This window comes from Chelon labrosus (genome assembly GCF_963514085.1).
Source record: "Chelon labrosus genome assembly, chromosome: 15".
In the NCBI taxonomy this organism is placed as follows: Eukaryota; Metazoa; Chordata; class Actinopteri; order Mugiliformes; family Mugilidae; genus Chelon; species Chelon labrosus.
The window spans coordinates 20,109,600-20,134,257 of NC_140348.1; the positions used below are offsets into that span (position 1 = coordinate 20,109,600).

General features: G+C 42.4%; 3 protein-coding genes across 3 annotated transcripts in view; 1 reads left to right on the top strand and 2 right to left on the bottom strand.

Moving 5' to 3' along the window:
• slx4ip (SLX4 interacting protein) overlaps positions 1–9,731 on the bottom strand; it is a 29,501-nt gene extending 19,770 nt beyond the window's left edge. The window contains exons 1-3 of the mRNA XM_084562342.1: positions 9,289–9,731; positions 2,883–2,972; positions 2,471–2,597 (exon numbers count right to left, since the gene is read on the bottom strand). Of these exons, the coding sequence (XP_084418468.1) occupies positions 2,471–2,597; positions 2,883–2,972; positions 9,289–9,315 (244 nt within the window). The 5' untranslated portion in view covers positions 9,316–9,731. The remainder of the gene's footprint in view (positions 1–2,470; positions 2,598–2,882; positions 2,973–9,288) is intronic.
• A 529-nt stretch (positions 9,732–10,260) lies between these two features.
• Positions 10,261–15,022, top strand: mkks (MKKS centrosomal shuttling protein). The gene is made up of 4 exons (XM_084562341.1): positions 10,261–11,420; positions 11,535–11,716; positions 12,073–12,183; positions 12,266–15,022. The coding sequence occupies exons 1-4, from the start codon at positions 10,445–10,447 to the stop codon at positions 12,683–12,685; spliced, it is 1,689 nt and encodes a 562-aa protein (XP_084418467.1). The 5' UTR covers positions 10,261–10,444; the 3' UTR covers positions 12,686–15,022.
• A 1,574-nt stretch (positions 15,023–16,596) lies between these two features.
• Positions 16,597–24,184, bottom strand: memo1 (mediator of cell motility 1). Its single transcript, XM_084561452.1, has 9 exons — positions 23,704–24,184; positions 21,612–21,693; positions 21,434–21,502; positions 21,166–21,278; positions 20,692–20,803; positions 20,146–20,288; positions 19,967–20,043; positions 19,527–19,631; positions 16,597–19,328 (listed from the first exon to the last, which is right to left on the bottom strand). The coding sequence occupies exons 1-9, from the start codon at positions 23,762–23,764 to the stop codon at positions 19,197–19,199; spliced, it is 894 nt and encodes a 297-aa protein (XP_084417578.1). The 5' UTR covers positions 23,765–24,184; the 3' UTR covers positions 16,597–19,196.
• Positions 24,185–24,658: the final 474 nt, after the last annotated feature.

Below are 24,658 nucleotides of genomic sequence, written 5' to 3' on the forward strand. Positions count from 1 at the left end.
AAAACATAAATAAATCACATCACTATGAGCTAATCATGAAGTCTCAAGTAGCCTGGGTAAAAAATGAGGGGGGTGGGGGTTGTAAATTGGCTTCTGGAGCAGAGATTTTTAAAAAAATGGTTTAGATTTATGTTGGCAGAAGACATGGGATAAGCCCCTCCCTGCCATGTTCACTGGGTGCTCTACACACACACATGTGCACCCAACAAAGCCTATATAGAGAAACACAATAACCCATAGAGATAACTTAGATACAAACACTTGCACTGAAGGGCCTTGGAACGCTAAAAGCTGTTGATGGCTCATTTGAAGTGCCAACAGCTGAGGCTGTTACACTGTTCTTACTGCTGTCTGTTAGCGGAAGCCCCTGCGATTTCACACTGGCACAAGCTCAAACGCCGCCTCATACAAGACCCACAATCCCCCTCCCACACCATCCCACCCATAGCACCAAAGTCCATCTGCCTATTCCTGGCCTAGACATCAGTACTAGCCCGCCTGACACCTTTCTCTATGTGGCATGTGACAACATGCATGTACACGTGTTCCAGCACATACACACATCTCACCCCAGGACATTCAGCTTAATTCTGCTGTCAAATGACAACATGCTGCAGACATACAAACTGATGCAAATGGGTCTTCTGCTGAAACAGAAAACCAGCTTCCACTCCCGGCTAAGGACAGTCTGAAAGTCCTGTGAGGATTAGCTGGTTAGCGTTTGACCTGCTTGCAGAATACACGACCCCAATACTTAATACCCACCCTGAGGTTTGCTGGGCTTCCCTCCCTAAGCCTATAGTGTGCCCTCCCCTTTTTATGGCTCCTGCCTGCCTGCTCACTTCTCACAGTCACAGTCTCCACCTTTACTGCTCTGTGGCCTCCCTCACGCGGGACAATGAAAAGACCAAGAATGTCATTACACTCACTTAAGACCTTTAATAGGACTAGAGCACATGAACTATGTAGGCCTGTTTAAGGCGCTATACCTTTTCATGTTCTGAGGAGGAAAAAAATATCTGATATGGTATGGAGTCATGTTCCACTGGTTACGTTCTTTTTGGCAAAGCTGCAAGGAGCTTAATCATTTTTACATGCATATTTCTCTGGTGAAATACTGATAGTCTCCCTGTTCACACTGTGCAGTGGATTTGTGCGTAGAAGTGTGTGTGTGTGCGTGGGGGGGGCTCAGTCTGTGATCTCCATCATTAGAGATGTCTGTCTCTCCTCAGTCTGTCATGGGGAATATGAGTCAGGCTTTTCAGTAACCTTACACTGTCGGCCTGTTCACACCTTGCCCAGGGGGAGGATATATCTCTCAAACACACTGTTGCTTTTCTGATTGTCACTGGATCTATGGGCACCTGTATGCATGCAACATGCATCCGCAGACTATATTTCTAAATGTATAGGGGAAAAAAACTACAAAATGCGAAAAAAAAAAACACACATGCAAAACAATGAGTGGCTGGCAAGACTAAAGTGTGTGTGGAGGGGGGGTAGCGTGAGACGCAGAGCTGCAGCCGCAGGAGAAACTTTATGGGGCCGACTGCCCTGTAATCCCACTCTCACAGTCAGGCCTGCCCTGCTGAGTGAGCCCAGTTTAACTGCCCTTAACTGCTACCTGTGACAAACCTGCCTGTCTTACAGCACGCAGCTGGAGGTTCCTCTGATGCCAGGTTTACAATGCTTCAAAGAAATGTGCGTGGGTGGCTGGGGGAATGCATTCTCACTGGATAAGCAGGGATGAACTGAATTGCTAATTCCCATTGGTGCATACGTTATCAATTTATTTCTCTGTGTGTATGGTCGTATATATCACAGATGTTTTTGATGTTATCACCTTAACTACAAGTTGCAGATAAACACAGGCGTGCCAGTGACACATTAAACAGAAGTGTAACCAGCATAAGCCGTTTTAATGCACTGACATCTTGCATGTACAAATGCATAGGAGACGTGCCAAGTTAAACACTGCAACACAATATAAAAAATCCTATCAGCTCTTGCCTCCACTGGTCACACCCTGGGCGTAGGGAGCCACCGTGTCCCAACTAGTTCTGTTGTCTCTCCACCCACACTCTCCTAGAAAGGTAGCCATGAAATACTTGTGTGACTGTTTTGTAACTCCATTCCCATCCTGCTCACACATTTCAATGGTCCACCAACATGTGCACAACAGTATCTCTGCTCAAGCGAATAAACAATGGTTTTGAGTTCGTAGCCAGAGTAAACAACTTTACTTGAATTGAATAGTTGACGGCAGACACACCTACACACCTAAGACAAGGGAAGGCAAAGATGACTTCATTCCAAAGGAATGAGCAACAGTGGATTCAAAACAGAATAAATATGACATGAGCTGTAATATAAACTAATGTTCAAGTGAATGCACTGAAATAAGCAATTATGGATCGTAAAGCAATAAACCACATCATGATAAATACTGGATTATTAGGGTCTAAAGAACCTTTCACAGAGAAGGCCGCAGCAGGTGCCAGGTCCTTCTTCACTTTGGCCTGTCTTCTATTGTGGAGGAACTCTGTGTACTGCTTAACTCTCTGGTCCACAGCATCTCGAACCAGGGTTGTAACCTCCTGAAAATACAGAAAGATATTGGCGAACTGTTAAGAGAACAAAAGTTTTGACAAGATTAAATACTTGGAGACAGCGGAAGTCTCAAGTGACAGGTGAGTACGGCAACTCCTCAAGCAGCTGGCAGAGAGATGGGAACAGTTTTGCAACAATGAAAAGAAAGAAGGCTCAAAGTCATTTTAGATTCTACGCTGCTGCTGTCCTCTGAAAAGGCCCCCAGCAGAACAGAAGCCATATATTCAGTCACACACTTATTCACAGGCACGCCCTTCTCCCTGTGTCTGTACCTCGATGTGGTCCGTAGTAAACCAGCTGGCGTCCTCTTGGCCGCCCAGGGGCAGAACGTGGAGATCCACCAGCACAGCAAAGTTCCCACACTGTAACACAAAGAGGAAGGACAGCCACAGGTTGCTGAGGGGCATTGAGCTCAGAGGCAACAAAGGAAATCAGAGTGCGGGTGATTGACAGCGAGACAAACCACAACGACCCCCTGTGTCCTCAAACATCACCCCAGGCCTCTCACAGCAGTCCCCTCCCTCCTATTTCTCTGTCTAGCCATCTCACTACCAATCTCTTTACAAAAAAGTATGGCCCTGTCTGTCTCCTCATATTTCCCCTCTCTCGGTATTTCCCGCTTCTATAAACTTTGCAGTGCAGTCAGAGCCTCAGGTCACAATGGGCTGCAGAAAAAAAAAGTCTCAAGATGTACCACGCAAATGAGGATTATCCTACTGTGTATCAGAGTGGCAATAAACATCCACGGATCTATTTCTTTGAGTGGTGTAGAAAGAGAAGAAAAAGACTGCAGAGTGGATTCCTAAAGCCCTACGTCTTTGTGTTTGTGACAATAAACTACACGGAACAAGGAGGCCTGAAATGCTGCTGCTGGTTAAGTTACTGTTACATCTGTCTCAGGGTGGCCTGATTATGGTTTACACATGAGTGCAAAAGCTGCTCGCTGCAGAAAGCAAATGGATGTGGGTCTCGTGTGAACTTCGCCTCTCGCTGGACAAGGAAGTAATGGATGGACCGAGACCACCCACAACACGACACAGAGGAGCGAACCCCAGCCCTGAGTGATAATGGAGCAAAAAGCGTTGAATTGAATTGCAAAGTCATGAAAAGGCAAAGATTTTAGGCTGACATTGTAGAAATTTAGCCGTGTGTTCCAACAGAAGAATTTATTCAATTAGTAACATGGGGATATGTATGAACACTAAAAGCTTTGTTTTGAGCCAGCCTCATCCTCTGGGGTAAAGTATCACAGACAGGATGACTAAACTCTACAACCCAGACGAGAGGGGATGTTCCTATGGCCTTGCTCTCAGGATGACGCGAGAAAATGAATTAGCAGGGTGTGTAGGGGAAGGCCCTCACTACTTAGGTTCTCATTCTGGACACAAGTCTACACTTCCCTACTCCAAACTTTGTCCAGCTGTCTCCTCCTCTTGTTTAGAAAAGAGTTAGATTAGCTCCTTCATCAAAGAGGGAGACTGATTTCATTTATTGTTATAAAACTAACATTGGGCTGTGAACATTCGTCAATATATTAAAAGGCTGCTTACTGGCTCGGAGCAAATCAAGCTGCCAAATATTTTGCATTATACTTTCCCCATGAGAGCATTTTCCTTTCTTGTTGTCTTTCTGTAAATAATAAATGAAGTGGAGCTGCTGCCTTTCTTTCTGCTTGCCGCTCAAGTAGAGGAGAGGGCGCCCCCATATGACTGATCTTTGAACGTCTTATTAGTGTCTAACCTCAGCCAATGGTTGCACTGTTGTATAGAATTAATCTAGCCCTAAAGGCCCTAAGGCACGTCATTTTATACTTAAACTTATGTCTCTGCATCAGTGTTACCAAGACAAATGTGAAAAGACACAGTATAAAAATCCAACAGAGTCAACAGAGACAAAAAAACATGCTTTCACAAAGACAATAAGTAATGTGCAGGCTTCCCGTCTATAAAATGTGTGCGTGCTGCCCGCCAGTATCAGCTTGTCCCTACAGATCAGCATTCTTTTGACCTTTGTCTCACAGCAGTCCATCGATGACTGGCGGCCTCCGACAATTACCCATGTGTGGGGAAGCCTAGCAACAGAGGGTCGGACCTTGTCAGTCAAAACACAAGAGCCCAACGAGTGGATTTGACGCATGCAGAATGGGTTTTTGGTATCGTGACTTAAGCCTCTGAGTTTTGAGACCTAAGAATGGACTGACAGATTATTGGAACTCCACCACTATGCCTGAGTTACCACCAGGTCTAAATAAAATAAACCCTTAACTTACAGTGGTGACAATAGGTCTGGCAAATGTCAGTTGACCATCATGGAAATCTTTGAGGTCACAGATGATATTGAGATGGCATGGTACTAGTGTGTTTATTATTGTATTCTGCTTGCCTCATGCTTGTACACCGAAACAGCACCACATGACCCATCTTCCAGGGTACATGGCTCAAAATTACACAAGTTAATGGAAACTTTAAAGAGCGGTGCAAGGTTAATTTGGTAAATATCCTAAAATGAAGAGAGCAGTGTGGGGTTTAGAGTGGGATCCTCATGGAGAGGCCCTGCATTGTGACTTCCCTAACATGGTTTCTACGCTTCTGATTGAGTCTGTGTTTTGGGCTGAAAGCCAGACATCTAGCAAGCCTTAGACTAACTTCCTTTTATCACATTAGACCAGCAGACAGGACTCGACTGGGAACTGGACGTTAATGATAAACAGTGGTCTGCCCTTACACAAAAACAGCATGTGATTCCACGGGCTTCTCAGGAATGGGGGATTTTTTTCAGGAATGCGAACTAATGCAATCACCCTAATGAGAAAACAATTAATTTGCCAAGCAAAAGTGCCAGTTGAGTGAGCGGACAGACTTCTCGCAAATGTGTCCACCTTTCAGTCAAGTCTGGGCTGCTAAGATGCAGCCACTAGAGCTTCTACAGAGCACATTTGCGTTGAGTGCGGCAGATAAGACTAAAAGAAGCAGAATCTAATTTTACACAAAGGCTCTGACAACAATCACATCATGTGGTCTAAATTTGTCAGCTCCCCAGCATAAAGAGTGACCAGCAGATCTCTTGGCTGAACTCTGCCATGAACTTTGACCTTCATGTATCCCACTTAAAGACCAGCGATGGCCCCTCTTTAAGAGTGATCTCCGAGCGCAGTCCAGTACTTCATAGAAACTGCAAGTGATCTGAAAGCAGCACAAAAAAATCCAAGGCTGACAACCAAAAACAGAAATAAACAACTTCAAAGCAGACTTATCAGAAACTATACCCATTTATCATTTCTTTCTGTAACACAATCTCTTTGGTTTCGTACTGAGGACCCCAAAGGATTTCATTAAAGCTGACATATTTAGTTATCAAAATTCATGAGCTATTCCTCTTTGTGTAGTTTGATTTGACACATTGGAGGCAGTACTCTGAGCAACTGTCACTGAAAGGTTTGATAAAGGGCCAAGTTCTGGAGGAAGTTACTCTTTTCATACATACTAAAGTGGGCCAGCACTACTTTGTTCTCTGCCTTGCACAGGCCTTTTGGAGTTATGAACAGAGGCTGAATGAGGGGCTGCAAGAAGCGCTACTTAATACCTAATCCTTTATTGTGCCATCTTTTGTGTGCTGTCACACAGCGGATGAATAGAACTGAGTCTTCCTGCAGGCTAAGCTCAACTTCTCTATCCTAAATCTCCCTACTGCCAAAGTGATAAATATTACCTGCGAGAGAAAAAAAAAGGTTTAAGAGAAAAACATTAGAAACAGACACTAAAGCTGCCCACAGTCCACAGAACAACATGAGGAAAATCCTTTATATTTTCTGTCTGTAAATAAACAAATCCGGACTCAGGCCCTCTGACGGCTCCTTTGGCTTTTCTAGTCTTCAGTGCTCTGGTCTATATCACTCTCAGTTCCCAAAACACTCTCTACCTTCCCTTATCTCTCTTCCAGACTCGGCTCTCCATCCTCCCGCATTTGCTGCTCCAAGTCGGGCGCGGGGCCCAAACCTCTATGAGCGGCTTCACCCGCCTCCCCACCTCGCTGCCCTTTGCCATTGCTATCGCGCCGTATAAGAACCAGACCTTCTCGGACTGCACTTAGCTCAGAGGCTAACACTAACCAGCCACAGATGTTTACATTGGGAGAGAAGGGGCAGCAGATGCGGTCTCACTCAATAAAACTTGCATCTCTCCCTCTCTCCCTTTGTCTCTCTTGCAAGTCTGCAAAGAACCCAGGGGAGCTCTTTAGATCTGTGGGTGTGACAACCTTGCTCTCAGGCTTTATTTGCCTCATTCCCAGCTCTCTCTGTGCTGTGAGTCACCTGGGTTTCCCCTTTAAAAAAAAAAAAAAAAAAAAAAAAGGCCTTTCTTTTTTCCAACTTTTTTTTCGATCATTTTTTTCTCCAGATACTTTTTGGAAGTGAGTGTACGGGAGGGTTGCATTCTGTTGAAACCTCCCTTCATTCAGGGGAATGTTAGCACACCTGAGTCCTCTTTATTTGATGATAAAAAGAGACACAACCCAAGAGTGGAATTTCAGCAGCAAGAACAGACAGGAATATCTCCAGGTAACACTCAGCAAACAAAGCTCGGGCTGACACATCACTGAGAAATTGGTAGATTTACAGAAATAGCAAGCTGAGAAGTGTTTTGCCTCATTAGGAAATGTCAAATCTGTAGAGCAAAGCGGAGCGGAGATGAAAGAGAACTTTTCTTTTTCACCCTGTCACTTTCTCTTGAGAAGTTGGAAAGTGTCAAAAATGTTTTCAATAAGAAACTGCAATGATTCTGCACAGAGGCACGATGTGTGGTCCGTTATGATCTCATCTACAGAGTGACAACACTAAACAGTACGTAAACCTCTGACAATAAACTGGTCTGTGAAAACTCAAATGTTTTATTCCTAAAACCCTTTGGTCTCTGTTTTAACCTACTACATTAGATGGTTAGAAAGTCAGCAGTGCATATTGCTAATAGAAGGCAGATTGCAGGGCTCTGCAGCAGTAATGTCCTGGCAGACAGCAAGCGCTTCAGTGGATCAGCGATTTAGCCTGCAGGCCCTTTTGGGAGATCTGAGAAGTGGCAGGTCACTATATAGTCTAAGCCTATTTAAGAAAGAGCATACCAGCACCTCCTGCAGTTCCACAGACCACGGAGGGAGCTGCTTTGAAAACATTTCAGAAGAAAGGACCATAAAACACACTGCTGAACAGCCTACTAAATGTGGCACAGTGAATCCATGAACATAACTCATAATTACTTCAATAATCCTCACTCTCCCTGCAAGCCAGCAAACAGTGTTGGCACTATGTCTTAGTGAAAGCTATTTCTCTGTGCGGATTTTATTCTTTAATATTCTAAGAAGGTAATTTATTCATTGAAAAACACGGTGGTAGTGTTATGAAAGAGAAGGCCAGGGTAGCGCCTTGAATGCTATTGTTTAGACTGATCCCTTCTAACATACTTGTTTGTGGTTAGTTGGTTAAGCAGGGTAGAGGCTGTGTGCATTTTCTCAGGCAGAGTAACACAACAGTATCATTATGTGCCCAGTGGGAAGGAACCTTCCGTGAACCTCCAGGGTTTTACTCTCCCACAACCAACCGACGGGGGTGGTGGGGTAGCCTGTACGCAGGCATGCATATGAAACAAATAAAAGGGAGCGAACGCAATATCTAGTCAACTAGGCACACATGGCATTACAGAGGATGTGAGAGATCAGTGCGAATGTCTGCAGCCCTCATCCAAAACTCTCAATAAATGAAACATCAACAAAAGGGAGACCAGCGGCTTTCCCTGCACTTAACAAAAACATCTGATGTGCATTATTCGTGATAGAGCAACAGACTGGGGATGAACAGCTTGGCTTTTAATAGAATGAGTTTCCTCTACACTGGTTGCGACCATTAACAAAAAGCTCTCAGGGAGGCATTCAGTTAAGATATGAAAAAGGGTGACCAGAAACTTTTTCTACGGAATGAAAAACAACATCAAGACAGCTAAAACGTGTATCTGTACTTCCCTCTAGTGGACATATACGTTACCACTGAGAAGGCAACACAATTAATGCAGGCAGTGAAAGATGCTGCAGCATAATATTAAAAGAACAAAAAAAAAAAAGGCAAGAATACATACTTTTGTCCTGTTTTGCATATTTTCCACAACTGCACAACAGTTTTTCAGTGGTTTAACACAGACCATAATGACTCAAGCCGCTTGCTGGAAGCAGTGTCTGTAGCTGTTCTACTGTTTGGCATTTGCAGATAAATAGAGCGTTGTTTATAATGTCAGCAGAAACACTTTAATGAAATGCAGATTCCTCTTATTCTTTAGTATGTGCATTTTAAATGGAAAACATTGTTGCTTAAAGTAAATACAAGGCACTGCGGTCAGCAAAAAGCGCACAAGTTTTCTGCTTCGTAACAAATATTTTTCAAGACAGACAAAAGTACATGTCAAGATGATGCTATTATATGATTACACTTAACACTTAAAAACATAAAGTTATAAACGTTAACTTAAATGTCACATGGAGACAGCACTGACAAGACAAACATATTCAAGACATTGCATGTAAACATTGAACGTTAGAAGCACGCTGCTTAACAAATACGGCCACTTGAAAGAGCATCAGAAAAGTAGTAATTCAACTGTATGATCATTTTTTGAAGAAGTTAGTGTTGCTTTCACATACCTTAATGGTAAGTTTACGTGGAGCCATTGATATGATCACAGCAGTCAGTCAGTCAGTTAGTGAGTTTAACCTGAAATAAGCACATGAACCTTATAATTACACATGATAGTGGTCAACAAAAGGTCTCAAAAGGTCAAACTGTTTATGAAAGACAACATGGCAGGTCACCTTTCTAAGAATATAAATCTAGCTCTGCCTATCTGAGTGTGTATGGAATATTAATTGGCTTATAAGTATAGTATGCAGTATACACTGAAGTTAAAGCACTTTAGCTGTAGAATAATTCGAGTTTAACTAGCTGCTGTAAACTCTAAACCAGCTAACCTTACCGAGTAGCTTAATGCTCACTTTATTTAACAGCTAAACTCACGAGACGGGCAGTTACTGCTTACAACTGTAACGTTAAACCGTTAAATATTAAATTTCGTGTTCATAACAAAACAAAAAAAGTTTAATAAACGAATGGTACAACGCTGTGTACGTACTACAGCCTGTATATGGTATGCACATAAAAGCTGTCAAATTTCCTACCGCCAATATGAACGATTTGAATCGAACGACGAGGCTGCTAGAGATGACGTCACCGCCAGTCTGTAGTCCAAGAGCGGCGAAGCTAGAGTGAGTCGGAGCTTTCAGCATTTGGCAAAAATAAATAAGCAAACTCGGCAATTAATAGCAAGGCTGATTGTCGAATATATCGCTGTTATAAAGCTGGATTGGAGAAGCCTTACGCATTCGGAGCAGCAATTATTCAAGAAGAGCGAGAGAATGCGACTCTTCATCAAATAGGACCCAGAACGGGAGCAACGCTGTGACCGCTACCATGGAAACGAATTGTGTCTCTACAAAGCCTGTAATAATGTCAAATTACTAAATTGTCTAATTACTTATGTTTATTTTTATGACCACTTTAAATACATTTTAATGGTAAACTAATCCTTTGCAAATATTTTTTAACACACAACGATATAGACTGTCCTCAGAATCTGTTTAATTTTGTTCAGGCAATGCAATGAGAGTCAATCTGAGTTGTTGCGAGCATAAGCGCTCAAGAGGGAAACAGCGAAGGTAGTGTTTTCTATCAAATGTCACTATTCAGACCTGTCCAAATGTGATCCCGTTTTGCCAGCGTTTTCAAGAATTCCCCAGTTCAGTGATGTCTCGCGTCGTAAAGAAGTCCCCATCTCTTTGCACGGATTTACCGCTCGACAACGCCGATATTTGCAACAAACTCAATTTGCTCAGGCAGCTTCTACGATCTTGTTTGGGTCCGACAGCCAGACTGAAGCATGTTCATAACAACATCGGAGGGCAGGTTGTAACCACCTCATCCTCATCTGTTCTCCTTCCGGCTATTTCCTCCTCGCAACCATTCATCAACCTGATAAAAGCCTCCATCCTCAACCACGTCTCTCGCTTCAGTGACTGTGGGTTGTTTGCTGGCATCTTTTGTTTGGCTGTTGTCGATCAGGCAAAGCAGTCGGGTCTCCGAGCAAACGTGGCTATCAGAGTGAACAAGCACTTGCTGGCTCTGTGCACCAGCTACCTACAACGAGAAGACTGTGGCTGCAAGGTGAAGCTCGACTTCTGCAGCAGCCAAAACTTGATCACACTGGCTCGCAGTATCATCTCCAGCAAACCAGCATGTGTATTAACAGATCCAGAGACACTTCACATCAGCAAGCTGGCTGTGCAAGCTTTTCTGCTGACTATTCCCTGTACCAGCAAAGATACAGTCAGCCTTGGCAAAACAGTGACCGTCCCTGTTGAAGGCCATTCTGTTATTAACTCTGCAGTGTTTCCAGGTTTACTCATGGACATGCCTGATGGCCTTAATAATTTAGACAATGTTTCAATCCCACTGCGTATGGTGCTGTTCAGTGTCTCTCTTGCTGGGGATCTTTGTGAATTAGGAGATGGGATGATTGAGGTGCACCCAGGTGTAGACACAGACTCACAGATCCTGGATCAACTTCTGGAGGCTGGCAAACAGGTGGTTAAAGATGAGGTGAAGTTCTTTGTATGCCAGAAGGTCATCCACCCGGTTTTACAGCAATACCTGAGGAGTCACGGTGTCGTAGTGGTAGAGAGAGTGGGGATCACTCTCATGGAGCCACTCATTCAACTAACAGGTAGGCACAGATCCGTTGCAGAGTCATAAATGGAAATTCATACACAAACTTCAGTCAAGGAAACAATGGAATACGCACACACGCTTCTTGTTTTGTGTGTACCGTAACAAATAGGTGCTCAGCCGGTGGCCACCTTCCACACCACAATCCCATCCAAGGCGTATGGGAAGGTGAAGGATCTAAGCGTCAGACAGGTGGGATCCAAGACAATGCTGCACTTACACCCTCTCGGGGAATCGGCAATCTGCACGATGGTCCTCTGCCACAGGAACGAGACAATGCTGAATGAGCTTAAGGTGAGATTAAGTGGATGTCAGAGCTGTCGGCTATGACGTATGTATTAAGGTGAAACTGTTTTGGTCACCCATGCACTAAAATTGACAAATCCTCATTACGTTACGATGGATCTCACGCCCTCCCACTATGATTTACAGTCTCCACTACACTATTATTCAGTAAGTCAGTAATATATACGGCCCCATAAAGCTCACTTGCTTTTCACTAACAGGAAAAAAGAGTAATTTCCCCTAGAGCACAAAACCATCCATTAACTGGGATCACATATTTTAAAACCCTATTCTCAAGTAGCTAGGAACATCCAGTGTAAAAAAATGAACTGATGTGTTAATTTCCTTTTGTGCTTATGTTAAAGGTGGTGTGCCAGAAGGCGGAACATGTCTTGAGGCTTACTCTAAGAGAACCATTTGCCCTACTAGGAGGTGGGTGTACAGAGACCCACTTAGCTGCTTATGTCAGACACAAGGTGAGTACTTAGTCTTAAAGTAGTTTAGTTTTATTGATTTCATGTCTTTAAAAAGCATGATTGTGACACACTTTCCTCTCAGAGCAAAAACGAAGAAGCATCAGCATTGGGATGCTCACAGACAGACTACCTTCGTGGCGTGGAGGCGTTCTGCCGCTCTCTGGAGTCCGTGGCCAGAGCGCTGGAGCACGACGGTGGGGATTCAATAATAGACTTGACCCATGCTCACCACTGGATTCTGCCCGCAGACGTCATGAAAGAACACATGGAGGAGAGTTTGGGCTTCTGTGGTTGCGGACTGGTGGAAAGCAGCCCAAGTGAGAAGTGGGTGTATCTGAACACTAATAACACAGACTTCTCTCCTAAACCCGTTTTTGGAGACACACCAGCGCAGCCCCGTGTGCTGGACTCCTTCATAGCTAAACTCAGCGCATTACAAGTTGCTGTAGAAACTGCTAATCTTGCACTTGATGTGAAATACATAATTCAAGATGTGAACTAGCAACCTTCTGGTTCAAAATGAGGACGGAAAGCTGTTTCATTTTATAAATAAGTTTAGACAGTATTGAGTGAGACTGTCTTGCTTCTTGTCCTATTAATGTGGATGTATGACTTTGTAATATTGTCAAGAATACTGAGCATAATCAGTAAACTGTCAACCTCTCATGCATTTCATAAGCCATGCATTCCTGACATCTTTAAAACAGAGACTAAAAGAAGACTCACATGTTCCGTGGACATACTTTACTGTTCACTGCGTTTTATGGCATGTTGCAGAATCAAATTTGGTGATAATGGTTTATGAAGTGGTGGAAGAAATTAAGAGAAACTTGTCATTTCTGTTTAAAATAAAAACAGAGACGCTCATCTTCTGCTCCCCTCTCTGCCCTGACAAAGTCGACAGGTTGGTGCTTTTTCTCTCAAAATATAAAAGCCTGTTCAAACTAGTGACGGCCTTTGATTTTCTCTTTGTGAAACCTGTAGCAGAAGAGAGGAACTGTCACTCAGAAATGTCATGTACAGTCTCGGGATTCCTCAGCTTTCCATTTATATCTTAGGCACCTGTGATGGCAACATGCCCTTCGTGCAATAACACACAGACTAAACATAGCGGCCGAGTGTTGGAAGGGGCCAGGTGGCTACAGCGAAGCTAAAAGCGCTCCATGATCTCTCCTAAGTAGCTGGCACTAGAAACATATTCAGACTCCTGCAGAAGCTTAAGACGGCCACCACATGTTGAACATAGTCGTTATTGTGTGTACTGTGTGTACCATTCTAATGTAAAACAGCAGTAAAGCTGAGAGATATACTAGTAAATAACTTTATGCTGCATGTAACACGATTCAGTTGTGCCTTTTTTAAAGCAAAGAATAAATACTGTACTTAGCAGTCTGGTGATGACAGTCTGCATTCATTTTAAAACTGGGCACAGTTCACACAGCGAAAGAAACTGCCATCATCACGCTCAGCGGGAAAGACTTTCGTCTGGACAGTGGTGAATAGTTTTGTGTAGAAGCAGTACATACAGTAGTTGTAAAGAGGTGGCTGGTATAGGAAAACTTTTACAACCGCATGGAGGCATTCTGTTACGACATGGCATCAAAGTGAAGACAAAAAATTAATTGTGGGTCGTTGCATTCTCCTCAGTGTTTCAGCCTTCACATTATAGCAGCAGGACATCTGTGTTCCATCAAAGTTCCCCTTTCTGTGTCTCCATTTTAATATTTGGTACTTTCATAAGGTGTCTCTGTATATACTGCCTGTCTAGCAGCTAAAAGGTGCAATGGTTTGTTGTTCTGTGAACACTGACAACAGGAGCTTTAACCTTTTTCTAAAAGAGTATTCAGTTCGTTTTGTTCCTCTGTTGGATCTGATCTATCAATGATCAGGCAATATTAAATGAAAGAGAGGAAAAAAATCCACAGAAATCATTTTGAAAGGAATTTTTAGGTCAAATCAACCCTGCTGACAATTTGGCTCATATCTTGAATGAATGAAATGTTGTAAAATCCAAAGCCAAAATACATCATCACACTGCAGGTGCCTCCCCACAAAAGTATCTCCACACCAGCATATGCTGTTCTAGCCCAAGGAGAGAGCCCCATTTGGCATCCATATGAATTCTGTGTCTTCTTGTGATGGGCCAGTCAGTGTCCCCATCCTGTCAAGATGATCACACCGCTGAAATAGCTGACCAGGTCCTCATAGCTGTGTATCTCGCAAGCCTGCGCCTCAAGCTTGCGGAGCTGTGCAGTAAATGTTTCCTCTTGTGCATCTGTGTGAAACTAAATGGATATAAGCAGCCTCGCTGAATTATCCCCAGGGTAAAGGAAGAGGTAGAGTATATCAGCCAGCCGACAGGCTGCTACTGCAAAGGTAAAACTTATGCTCCTTGCGAGGTTGTGATTATCATTTTAACCTGGGAAAACACTGATGTTAAATGGCCACATTTCCCAGCGCTACAATAGCAATAACCGTGTAGTTTAATCACAATGAAGTCAGCTGGAGGAAATCTGTTTAGGTCTGTAAAAATCCCTGAAGTGTGCGCATACATTTGCAAAGGGAAGGGCGACCTATTGACTTTAAATGAAGCTTTTCCTGTCTTTTCTTATTATTAATGAGTGGGTGGAAGAAACTTGAACAGGCAGACAAACTAAACTCACCATAACCTCACAATGAAATCCAGATGCAGACACAAATGCTGACCACAGTTTGAGGGATGATAACAGGATAAGTACGTACTACATAATAAGTAGAAGACATTGTAGTGCACCCTTTTTGGATCCCCTTGTTTGTGGTCAGAAGTGTTCAACCCCGTGTACGGTTACGGTTTATGATTTGGTTACAACTGCGAAATGAATGTGATCTTTAAATATTAGCCCTACTCTACATCATATTTATTTAACTCAGATTTCACAAAGATTGTGCATTTTCAGGCTTGAGGTTATGCACGGTATGTCAATGATATTCATGTTCACAACATGGTCTGCGTGAGGACATTTCTTGACTTTTACTCTGTGTACTCTAAGACCTCCTGACTCCACCTCTGGAACAGAAAGCAGATGAGGAGTTTCATGACTTAATAGCAGTTGGGCGGACTTATTGTGTAACCTTGTTGGTGATTTTCATCCATCCAAATTCAGTAATTGTCAGTGCACTGCATATTTTCAAGGAAATCAACTTAACTTGTTGAAGTCCTGGCAGTTGAGGTCAGACATTTAAATAGGTAGAAATGCTGATAATGAAGCCGGTCAAATTTACACAAACTGAGGTTTTGTCTGCACAAGTACTCTCGGTTGCCTTTTTATTAGGTACGCCTAAAACAACCTCAACAATACAACTGCCTCATAGAAAATCCTACATCTGTGAAGGTTATGATTAGTTTTTGTCAAGAGAGTGTTCCTAATACATGTTTCTGTTACATATCCTATTCCCATAGATATATTTATGGATATACACCACAGCCACAACATTATGACCAGTGACAGGAGAAGTAAATAACCATCTTGAGACAATCCAGTGTCCTGTTGGGAAACTTTTGGACCTTTTGGGGAATTTGGGCATTCATGTGGATGTTACTTAGACATGTACCACCCACCTAGACCAGACCAGGCACCCCCACCCCATAGCAATGACACTCCTTGATGGCAGCAGCCGGCCTGGCATCCAAATTCACTAGATCCCAAACTGATCAAGTATCTGTGGGATGATCCACAGAGGTCCCTCTCCTCATTCCATAGGACCCAAAAGCCCCAACTAACAACATTATGTTGCCAGACACCACAGGACACCCTCAGAAGGCCCATGTCTATTCTCTGATGAGTCACAACTGTTTTAGAGGCACAAGGGAGACCTACACAATATTAGGTCATAATGTTATGTCTGATCGAACAAAATAGTAGAAACACTTCTCGGTCTGTCACTTTACAATTCAACAGTACCACATATTGCTACCTATTGTAAAGTGTTTCCATAAAGACTGGGCACTGAACTCTTCATAAAGGCAGGATTAAATGTAGGTCTGTTGCGTTTATCACTGTATCCGAACAGTTTTTAGTTCCTGAAATAAAAGAAATATGTGTTTACATTATATTCCTCCAAACTCCTGGCTCCCTCTGCTGGTGATGCTAACTTTAACATCTCCTGGGTAAACCGACAATGGATAAACACAGTTGACATTTATTATACCAAGGATGTCTGGATGAGTATATCCAGCGCTCCAGTGTAAACTTACTACCACACATGTTTGACAGTTGTCAAACGTGAATTGAAAATAACATTGTTTAAACACTCCAAACTGCTGCATTTCTAAAAATATAGAAAGGTTACTTGTTCAGTTGGGGAGACAAACAACATATCATGTTTCCTGTGTGATTTGTGAATACGAGAAAAAGAAGACACCAGAGCAAGACGTGCTTTTCAGTATATTTTACTTATTTTGTAACATGAATCCTCGGCTTTATCTGAAGAGCCTTTTGGGATGCTTTGTCAGTGGAACCTGAGATCAAAAAAACTCCTTTAAGGGAGTAGTTAAGTAGTATATTTTAGGTTTGTGACGTGTAAGTTCCAATCCTCTAACGAAGAAAAGAAATGTTATAATACAAAAACCATTTTCTAAGACAAACATATATCCATAAACAGAAAATGAACAGTGCTGAGGTTTTAGCCTTCATCCCGCTCTCTCTCTACAGGAATGAGGTGATTTTGGAGAAAAACAGAACATCACTCCCTGCTGGAGAAAGAAGGTAACAGTTGGTGCCATTTTAGACCAACAGATGGGAAAGGGTGGGGGACAGGTCATACACTCCTGGTGTGTTTGGGCGAGCTGGAGACGATGTTGGGCAATAGGCGAAGGGGAAGAAACACGTGGGAAAACAAAAGTAGTACACATCCTAATATAAGACTAAACGTGAAAATACGCTTTATATGTATATGTGCAACAGTGATTAAAAAGGCACAATAGCACAGTGTGTCATGCTCTACTAGTTTCCCTTAAATTAGCTGTAGAGGTCAAAGTGGGTCTGGGGATTCATCTTTCAGCCTGTGCCCGCTTGCTTCAACCAGATATTGTAGCTTAATTCAAAGTGGGACTCTTCTTACAGGGATTTATGTTGGAGGACCGCATAATTTAAATGGGAATAATTGAGTTCAGCAGCAAAAGTCAGTCAGATATGAGTGACATTCAAATCTGAGATGAAAGGACAGCGGGTCATATTGTCACTACACTGCTACTGATAATAACTGGAGTTTTGAATTCAGCTTGTGTGTGTCTGAACGTTTGCTAATCTACGAAAACATTCAGAGCAACTCAGGCAGCAATCGTTGCTTCTGTTCAGGCTTGACATTTCATTACGTAAATAGTCATGTGTTTTTCTGATTCGTCCCAGAAAGCCAAAATACAGTCGTGGACCACATCTGCCAGTGTTCATGTTAGAAAACATCACGCAGTTGTGCTCGTAATGCGTTGCTTGTTTAGTCTGTGGTAAACTCGTCTAATTGATACTCTAAAGGGGCTACGTGTACATGGACAATAATGCGTCTATATGATTCAAATGATTCTGATTAGAGATGGAAGCTAAATAAAATGATCCAGCCTGAAAACGCTCACCCAAAAATACCTTCTTTGACATTAGCAAAGTGGCTCTGGATGCGGCGAATCTGCCAGAAATATATCAGGAGAAGTTTTTTACTTTAATGACAACATTTAATTAGTTTAATAGAAGAAAATGGCCAAGATGGACTGAGACAGACTCACATTTTCATGTCGTTGCCAGTCGTGGTTTCATTCTTTTCAAAGTCTCACCTCACGGAAAGGCGTGAAACTCATGTGAGGCTAATGCAGAATACTTAGAGCACTTAATAAAAGTCAAATCAAGCTTTTAATTGGATATAAAGCTCTAATATGTTTGTATTAAACAGATGTTTAAAGGTTTACACCACCCCCATCAACTAGACTGAAAATCCCTTCCAGTTGGACCAGTCTGTTTAGACTGAGGTGGTTATTTTGATTATTAGCAGAAAACCAGAGTCCATGTAAACGTAGCCGCTGACTCGAGAGCAAAGAAGTGAAAACAAAACATAAGGATGAAAATATAAATCGTCCCAATAATGTTTTTCATAAGTCAATCAAAAATATTAACAAAAAAAAAGCTGTAAAATCGCTCCTAGTGTGCAGATACCGCGTAGTAACAGTAACCACATCATCTCAGGGCATCCAGGCCAAAACAGAAACACACGTATAATAAAACACATATAATAAAACTACCTAATTCAAAGGAATAGGAATAAAATAGTATATTTTATAAACTAATAAGATAATGTTTTTGGTTTTGTACAGTATGGGGTTAGTGAACTCTGTTGGATGCAGCCCTTTGTTAGCAACTACAACATATGATGAGTAATGGTATCAATTACCTATGACACTGATTTCAAAGTTTAAGTAGAGCGTATCTTGAAGCAGTCAGTCAAAACACTCATTTTCATCCGGCAACATCTGAATATTCTCCATTAGTATCTGCAGTTTTATTTTAATTGTTTTTCTGAGGCAAATTACAAGAAAAAGTGATTGAGTCCAAATATAAAGATTATGTTTTTACAACTCAATTCTTTTGTCAGGAAAACAAAAAGGGACTAACAGGACGGCAGTCCTTGCAAAAAATCCTAATAAGAACTCCCCCTCTCTATGCTTTCTCCAAGCAGAAATAATTTGTACTCTTCCTATCTCCTCTAACGATTTGCTCCTATAAAACTGCACTTCAAGCAAAATGTTTCAACCGAAAGCTCTGAGACACACTTCAAACTGAGAGGAAGGTAGAGAAAAGGCGGAGGAGAGCTGAAGGAGAGACAGAGAAAGGAGACTATATTGGCTTCGAGTGTCAAGGTCCTTCCTGCAAATAGTGGGTGTAACTTGGAGGAGGAGGTGGGGGGAGAGGAAGGGTGTCTGGGTCAGGTTATGGCGATAGATAAGTAAGGGCAGGGTGGCGGCGTTGCAGTGGCCCCTGCGAAAGTTGACCTCAATGAACGATAAGTGCCCCAGCAGCGTAACTCACGGAGCTGTCCTGCCAGTTCCTGCACTGACTTGACTGGGCGTAGTTCAGGAAAGAGAAGTTCATTTCTAAACCAGACTTCCTCAGCTCAGCCACAGCCTGCAAAACAGTAAGATCCACTGAGCATCTGAGATGAAAGGACAGCGGATCATAATGAACAACATTATTAATCGTTTATGTTATCTATACGTGTGTATATATATATATAGACTGTTGTTCAGCTGCAGTTTCCCCAGCCAACGGTCAACAAAAGTGAAATATAGATATACCAGGAACCTCTTCTTCTGTGGTACTTACGTTTAGCAGCACACCGATAGGATGACGCCCACAGATGGTGTTGCGGTACTTCTTCAAGTAGTTAGTGAAAGACATGGGATCCAGCTGTTCTATAATGCCCATCCCCTGTACAAGCAGAGAATAAAGTTGAGCCTAAGTGATAAAAGGTTAACTTGTCCTCATGTCCTAAAAACATAAGACCATTGTCAAGCAGACATTTAGACTTGTCACACTGGTAAAAAAAAAAGAAAAAAAGAAAAAGCATGTAGAATTAATGATGGCTCGCTTCCATTAAGTGTCCCAGTAAAGCATGACAGTGAACCCGCCTGCACAACAGCAGGATCCTCTAGAGTGGAGTGCAGCCTTCCTTATTATAGATGTGCTTTTCTTTTTATGTCAAAAATGTGGCGAAAAGGGGTATTTTACAACAAAATTAATTACGAAAACATCTCAGTGGTTACCATTTTATCAAGATGCTCAATAGACCTGTAGATCTCCCCTTGAGATTCATCGTAGTATGTGTAGCGAAACCGTTGGCCTTCAAAACACAAACAGACAACAGTGAACAGCTGGGTTCAGTCTTGGCATCGCAAACTATGCTTTCAAAGCCAAGATGAAAGAGTAAACATTCGGCACTCACCCCAGTGGCAGAAGTCCGAAGAGATAATGAAAAGGTTGGATGGGTCTGCCAGGTACTTGCTGAGCACCTTCCCATATTCCTGCTCCTTAGACTCACTCAGGGCACCCACGAGCACAGGGACGATGCTAAACTCGTCTTTGTGGCTGAAACACAAGATCACTGGGTTAAAGATACTGTACAGGCAACACCTTCATGACTAACACCACACGGTTTAGCACAACTTGTGTGAATTTTATACATTCAGCTAATGGACTCGGTTCCATTCATATGACGTGCACCGTGCATTTCAGAACCAAGAAAATGCTTTTGACTCCAGCCAACCAACAGAAGGCTGTATCAATTATGCATATCTACCACACTTTCCAAGTTTCCCTACACCAGTGTGGTTCTGGTTTACACTAAGTAGAGACAGGTAATGACAAGATGAAGCAGAACTACACAGAATTGTACTGTTTTCTTGCTTGTCAGTAACACTTAAAATAAAGCTTCATTACAAGAGTGTATACTGTTAGTTTACTTTAATTATGTAACTTCTGTGTGCGTTACCTCTCCATGGCTTTAGCAGTGTAAGGCAAGTGCATTTCAATACTGTGCTCATCTTCATCTGTCTGCATACTCATCCTCTCAAACAACCCAGTTTTCCAGAGGTCGGCATAAACTGTGAAAGAGAGGTTTGATTTAATTTGACTGTGTTATCATAACCATGCCGAGCAATTTAGTTATTTTGGGAGCTGCACGCGTGTTCAAAGGTGGAATTGGGAACCGTCTGGTCCCAAGAGGACAATTAAAACAGTATTGCCACCCAAAACTGCTAGTATGCATGTTGGAGTTGTGCTCAGACTAGACTACAATGGTCAGACAGGGTCAAACACATCTCTGTGCTTGTCTTTTCCCAACATTTTAAGGTGTAATGATCCAGAATGACATGAATAACCCTTAAAATACCTTTCTAAATAATGCCATCAGACTGGGGGACAAACACACAAAAAAGTAGAAATTGGAATGACATGAGTGAAATACCCTTCTGGTCGATTCTCAGGTCATAGAGGGGCGTTCTATAGATGTCTGCAGGTGACAGGGCACAGCGGGAGAGGGGCACATGGTGTGAAGGTCCCAGGATGAACACCCTACGACTGAAGAGCAACAGGATATTTATCTCAATCACTCAGCATCACCATCTCTATATTCTAATGCTGACACTAACGTCTGTTCATTCTGCAAGGGGAGGGAAATTAAGAAACTGTCACACTAATACTTTTCTTAAAAGGGTAAAACCTGAACGACTTACGTGATAGAGGGATCAACCTGCTTGTAGGCATGTGCTGCACAAGCACCACAGTAGGTGTACCCGGCATGGCTGCAAACAAACACATGTCAAATTAGAAAAAGACGGCAGTTCAACGTGTTCATAAGATTTTTTTTATTTTATTTTTTATCTTCCATTTGGGAAAACAAAGAGTGCTCACGGTGCTATGATGGCTCTAGCAGGTCTGATCGTGGACTGTGCTTGGGACAGCCAGCCTTCTAGCTGTGCATTCAGTTGGGATCCTGAAAAGGTAGAAAGAAAAAAAATAAATATAACGATCAGGCATAACATTATGACCACCATCCTAATATTCTGTAGGTCTCCCTTGTGCCCCCAGAGCAGTTCTGACTCATCAGAGAATGGACATGGGCCTTCTGAGGGTGTCCTGTGGTGTCTGGCAACATAATATTATTAGTTGGGGCCTTTGGGTCCTATGGGTTGAGGGGACGGGCCTCTGTGGATCAGGCTTGTTCCAGTGCATCCAACAGATACTTAATCAGTTTGGGATCTAGTGAATTTGGAGGCCAGGTCAACACCTTGTACTGTTCTTCACGTGTTTTGAGTTGTCCCTAAACTGTTTTTGTATCTGTGCCTGTGTCAGGCTTTATCCTGCTGCCATTGAGGAGTGTCATTGCTATGGGGTGGGGGTGCCTGGTCTGGTCTAGGTGGGTGGTACATGTTTAAGTAACATCCACACAAATGCCAGGTCCAAAAGTTTCCCAGCAGAACATTGCATTGTCACAAGATGGTCAATGTTATTTACTTACTCCCCTGACAGTGGTTTTAATGTTGTGGCTGATCCGTGTGTATATATTTATATATTTTCTATCCATCACTATCATTGCAGTGGTAAATCGAGACTGAGAATGACACAGCAGATAAATCTGTCTTATCAATACAATAAGATCCTGGAATTTTTTTATGGCAGTGTGTGACTGTAATAATAATAATGCTTGTGTGTGACAGTGGTCGATTCAGCCTCGTCAGTAATGTAATATTATTTTGAATGTGAAATGGAAATAAAACCAGAATAATGCTCCCTATATTCAGTACAGATAACAACCCATCTCCAATGATGCATAACGCAGTTATTCTTAATCATTTATACGCAAAGCCGTATAGGTGAAACCCTGAACCTTTAACTTTCCATCTACAATGTCCTGCTCCAGGATAAACAATAACATGCACCCAGTTTTAATCTCGCCAACTGTGACTTGACCACACTGGAATCTAATGCCTGTGTCACAATGCAATCTAACAATTCCAGGGTGTGCTAGTGTGCAGAGGAGTTACCTTTATGTCAGCATCAGTCACACACAGCTGACTGGCTTTTAATTAAACCTGCTGGCAAAAACAAATATCCGTTTTTGTAAAAAAAAAAAAAAAAAAACGGACATCGGAAACGTTACAGATTTGTGTTAGCCTTTTGTACGTCGCTTGTGGTTTACATTAAATTTAAAAAATATCCGTGGTGTTTATTTAATATGTGTATGTTCTGTCGAAGAAGACTGTTACCAACAATGCAGTGAAGCGGGCTTGTGAAGGATAAACAGACAGCCTTGCGGGGTTTCATGAAAACAACCGTATAGCTGGAAATGGGGGAAGGGGTGCAACATGAACCTTCAGCTTTCTGCCCTCCCCTACCCAGTCCTTTGTTTCATGGCAGGGAGTGTTTCTGCACATAACTTACGAATCAGTGTTACATAGAATAACAGGGCCATGACAATAATATCAGCTTACGTTCAAATAAGCACACTGACAAGGGAAATGTTTAGTGTAGCTGCCCAGGTAGCATGCAGGCCAGGAAGTTCTGCAATATTAGCCAAGTTAGCTCCGGTTGAGTTGATAGATTGTCACAAGAAAAAAAAATAAAAAATGCTGAGCAGCAGATGCCTGTGTGTTTTGAAACTCTTCCACCCACCGTCCGAGAATGAAGTGCTGATTAAGCTCAAACTATCCATGCACCAAACGGAATAACGGACGAGGCAGTCAGTAACAGTTAAATGATAGCTAGCCGACTTTTTTTTAATCAGAGGAATAACAGCTACAACCCCAACGCTGGCTATAGCCGTCTGTGTTGACAAGACATCAGTTACAATCCCACGACAACAGCAATTACACACGATAATAAAGTTACCAGTGTCAATAAAACACAAAGCTACATGATCCAAAAAAAAAAAAAAAAAAAAAAAAAAAAAAGCTCCAGCTAGCATAGAGCATGCTAACGCAGGCGGTGGTGTGTTGACAGTTACCCGAGGCAGAGTACCAGCTCCCGGCGTGACTTGCTTCTCTGCACACCACTCGGTTCGACATCTTGGTTCCCAAGCCGCCTATCTTGGTTTACTTAATTCTTGTCAGGCGAATAAAACAAAAGAAAATCGCAAAAAGCCCCGGCGTTAGCGACTGCTAGCTAACTTGCTTGAAAAGACAAAGGGCAGTTGTACTGGAGAGACAGCAGGCTAGCTTGCTAACGAGCTCAAGTGTATCGTCAGCTGGCCGTTGTGTTGTTACCGGTTAATAAGTTAGCTGGGGAGAGCAGCTAACGTCAGTTTGTCGGGCAGTTTGGCGATATTATCGTGTAAATTTACAAAGGCACAAATTCCAAAAAAAATTTGCGATGTGCCACGACCGAACACGGAGAGAAAAATAATAAAACCTAGCGCTGTCAAAGTCGGGATCTGAGGATTACTGGTTTGTCTGCCGAGCTGCCGAGCCAGGTAAAGGGCGTTTCTGAAACTGTTATTAAAGTGACGTCAAAGCATTCTGATTGGTTCCTCGATTCGCCAGCGCAACGTGATTCGTTAAAAAAACATAAAGGGCGTGTCCTGAACGAACGTGATTGTTTGATTATGAAATTGCACTGCCCGTTAGGTGAGCGGGTACAAGTAGAGTTTGTTCCTACCCGAGAAGAAAAGAAAAGTTAAGAAGTGAATAAGACGTCTTTGAGGTGTTTTTTATTCACATATATAAATGGAGCAAAAACGTGTATTCTGTATAATAAATAGAAAAAAAAAACATTATTTGAGTCAGCCCATTTGTTGTTCATCCTTTGTCCTCCTGTTTGTAAATTCACCTTTTTTTGCAATAAAGGTTTAACTAATTTGCAGATAATAAATGCAACATGTAAGATTGTAATAATATAGTATGCCAAGTCAAAGGCAAATCTTTTCCAAAAATTGTGGCTGTTTGGATGATTATTCCACTCTG